This window comes from Grammomys surdaster, unplaced genomic scaffold (assembly GCF_004785775.1).
Source record: "Grammomys surdaster isolate TR1022 unplaced genomic scaffold, NIH_TR_1.0 126187, whole genome shotgun sequence".
Taxonomy (NCBI): domain Eukaryota; kingdom Metazoa; phylum Chordata; class Mammalia; order Rodentia; family Muridae; genus Grammomys; species Grammomys surdaster.
In genome coordinates, this window is record NW_021620993.1 from 7,994,129 (window position 1) to 7,996,385 (window position 2,257).

The window sequence follows — 2,257 nt, forward strand, 5'->3', positions numbered from 1 at the left end:
GAGGCAGAGAGGCAGAGAGGCAGAGAGGCAGAGAGGCAGAGAGGCAGAGAGGCAGAGAGGCAGAGAGGCAGAGGCAGGAGGATCTCTGTGGGTTTAAGGTCAGCCTGGTCTACATAGTGAGTTCCAGGTTGGCAAGGGCTACGTAGTGAGACTCGGTCTCAAAATATAAAAACTATGAAAAAATTAGAATAAATGCATTTTGTGCTGGTTCAACCTGAAACCCTTCATCTGAGGAATAGTTCACTTTGTAGAGGACTTGTCCTGAGTTCCAGCTCCAGAGTCACATAAACCAGGTGTCCTAGTTAGGGCTACTATTGCTTGGACAAAATATGACCAAAGCAGCTTGGGGAGGAAAGGGTTTATTTGGCTTACACATCCACATCACGGTTCATCATCGAAAGAAATTAGGACAGGAACTCAAAGAAGGTAGGAACCTGGGGCAGGAGCTGATGCAGAGGCCATGGAGGGGTGCTGCTTACTGGCTTGCTTCCCCTGGCTTGCTCAGCCTGCTTTCTTATAGAGCCCAGCACCACCAGCCCAGAAATGGCACTACCCACCATGGGCTAGGCCCTCCCCCACTGATCACTAATTAGGAAAATGTCCTGTAGATTTGCCAGTAGCCCAATCTGATGGAGGCTCTTTCTCAACTGATGCGCCCTCCTTTCTGATAACTTCAGCTTGTGTCAAGTTATATAAAATTATCCAGTATGCCCGACATGATGGCACCTGCCTGTAATTCCTTCATTGCAGAGGTGGAAGCAGGAAAATCAAGAGTTCAAGATTCTTCTTGATTACATAGTGAGTCTGAAACCATCTTGGTCTACATAAGAACCTTGTCTTTTTTAAAAGATAGGTATATTTTGTATATTTCAGAATATCTGAAGTTATGATGTGAGTATATATACACACATATATGTGCACACACACACGTTTGTGTGTGTGTGTGTGTGTGTGTGTGTGTGTAATCAGTAGGAAAAATGAATAAAATATTTACTGTTTCTGGTGCTTAGTCACTGAAATCTGATTTGCCATTTCTACTTAGCACAGACCATGCTTGCTTGTAACCAATCACCTCTCCAATGGGCAATAGTCTCACCTGAGCCCATGCTTGGTCATCTCCTATCTAGAACTTGATTTGACCCATGGGAGGACAGAGGGGAAAGGTCTCAGTGGCCTGTTTGACTATCTCCTCCCTGCTCCCTCGCCACCTGGGTTTCAGAAAATTCATGCCAAGGCAGCCTGTGTTTTCTTACCCTACCCAGAGAGATCAGCCTACTCCGCGCTGGCCGCCTCCCACCCACTTCCTGAGCCTCTAGCGGTGGACCCCTCCCAGGGGCTCACCACCTGGGCCATCCTGCAGTTCCTGCCAATGTTGACGGCCTTCATAATAGTTTTGAAACTGTATCGGTAACAATGAGTGTGCCATGCCAGGCATTCTGCTAACACAGGAGACACATCTTACCTAATCCTTCCTAACATCTAGAGGGCTGGAACCATTGGCAAATAAGGGCTCTCCTGGCCAGCAAACATTTGTGGAGCGCAGCCTGTGTTCAAGGTCGGGGGAGGGGGCAGGACTCTCCTTAGGCAAAGGATTCAGAAGTGATGACATCCTCCCACTTGGCTCGGAAGGGTGTCTATGTTCCTGTCCTTAGGTGAACACTTTTTTAACACCCACTCTACACACACATCTACAATCAAACCTACCCCTTGAGCGGCAGAGCCCTGAGTGTGTGAAGACCTGGAGGTGAGGGCCACTTGCTACCTCAGACTCTCAGGACATCTCTTGAGGTCCGGTCACCTCTCTACCCCATTAAGGTCGGCTTAATGACCTGGGGCAGACAAAACAAACAAAAACAAAAACCAGGGGAGCATTGGGTAGGGCGGGGCAGGAAAAGGGACTCTCCCTTGGGGCGGGACCAGCAGCAGACCTGCTAAGTAAAGCTGGGTGGTGAGGGTGGCGGCAGCGGCTGAGACATAGCAGAGAGCACCATGAGCGGACAAGTCGGGGACCTGAGCCCGCAGCAGCAGGAGGCTCTGACCAGGGTGAGGGGTGAGGCGGGAGGGGAGGCACGGGAGCCAAGCTGAACCCACATTGGCTACAGCTTTATTTTGGGACTGGATGTTGAAGCCAGCGCCTCCTGTGCACTGTTCTGAGACTGGCAGTGCCTGGGTCAGGACCCCCTTCTCTCTACCTCTGAGCAACTGCTAGGGTGTGTGTGTGTGTGTGTGTGTGTGTGTGTGTGTGTGTGTGTGTGTG

At 50.2% G+C, this 2,257-nt stretch overlaps 1 protein-coding gene and 1 long non-coding RNA gene across 2 annotated transcripts in view; one reads left to right on the forward strand and one right to left on the reverse strand.

The window, feature by feature from the left end:
* Positions 1 to 2,257, reverse strand: part of LOC114613050 — a 16,947-nt gene that overhangs the window by 12,469 nt on the left and 2,221 nt on the right. The window lies entirely within an intron of this gene.
* Positions 1,920 to 2,257, forward strand: part of LOC114613049 (SEC14-like protein 4) — a 16,537-nt gene continuing 16,199 nt past the window's right edge. Inside the window, exon 1 of the mRNA XM_028758249.1 lies at positions 1,920 to 2,043. Coding sequence (XP_028614082.1) covers positions 1,990 to 2,043 — 54 coding nt within the window. The 5' untranslated portion in view covers positions 1,920 to 1,989. The remainder of the gene's footprint in view (positions 2,044 to 2,257) is intronic.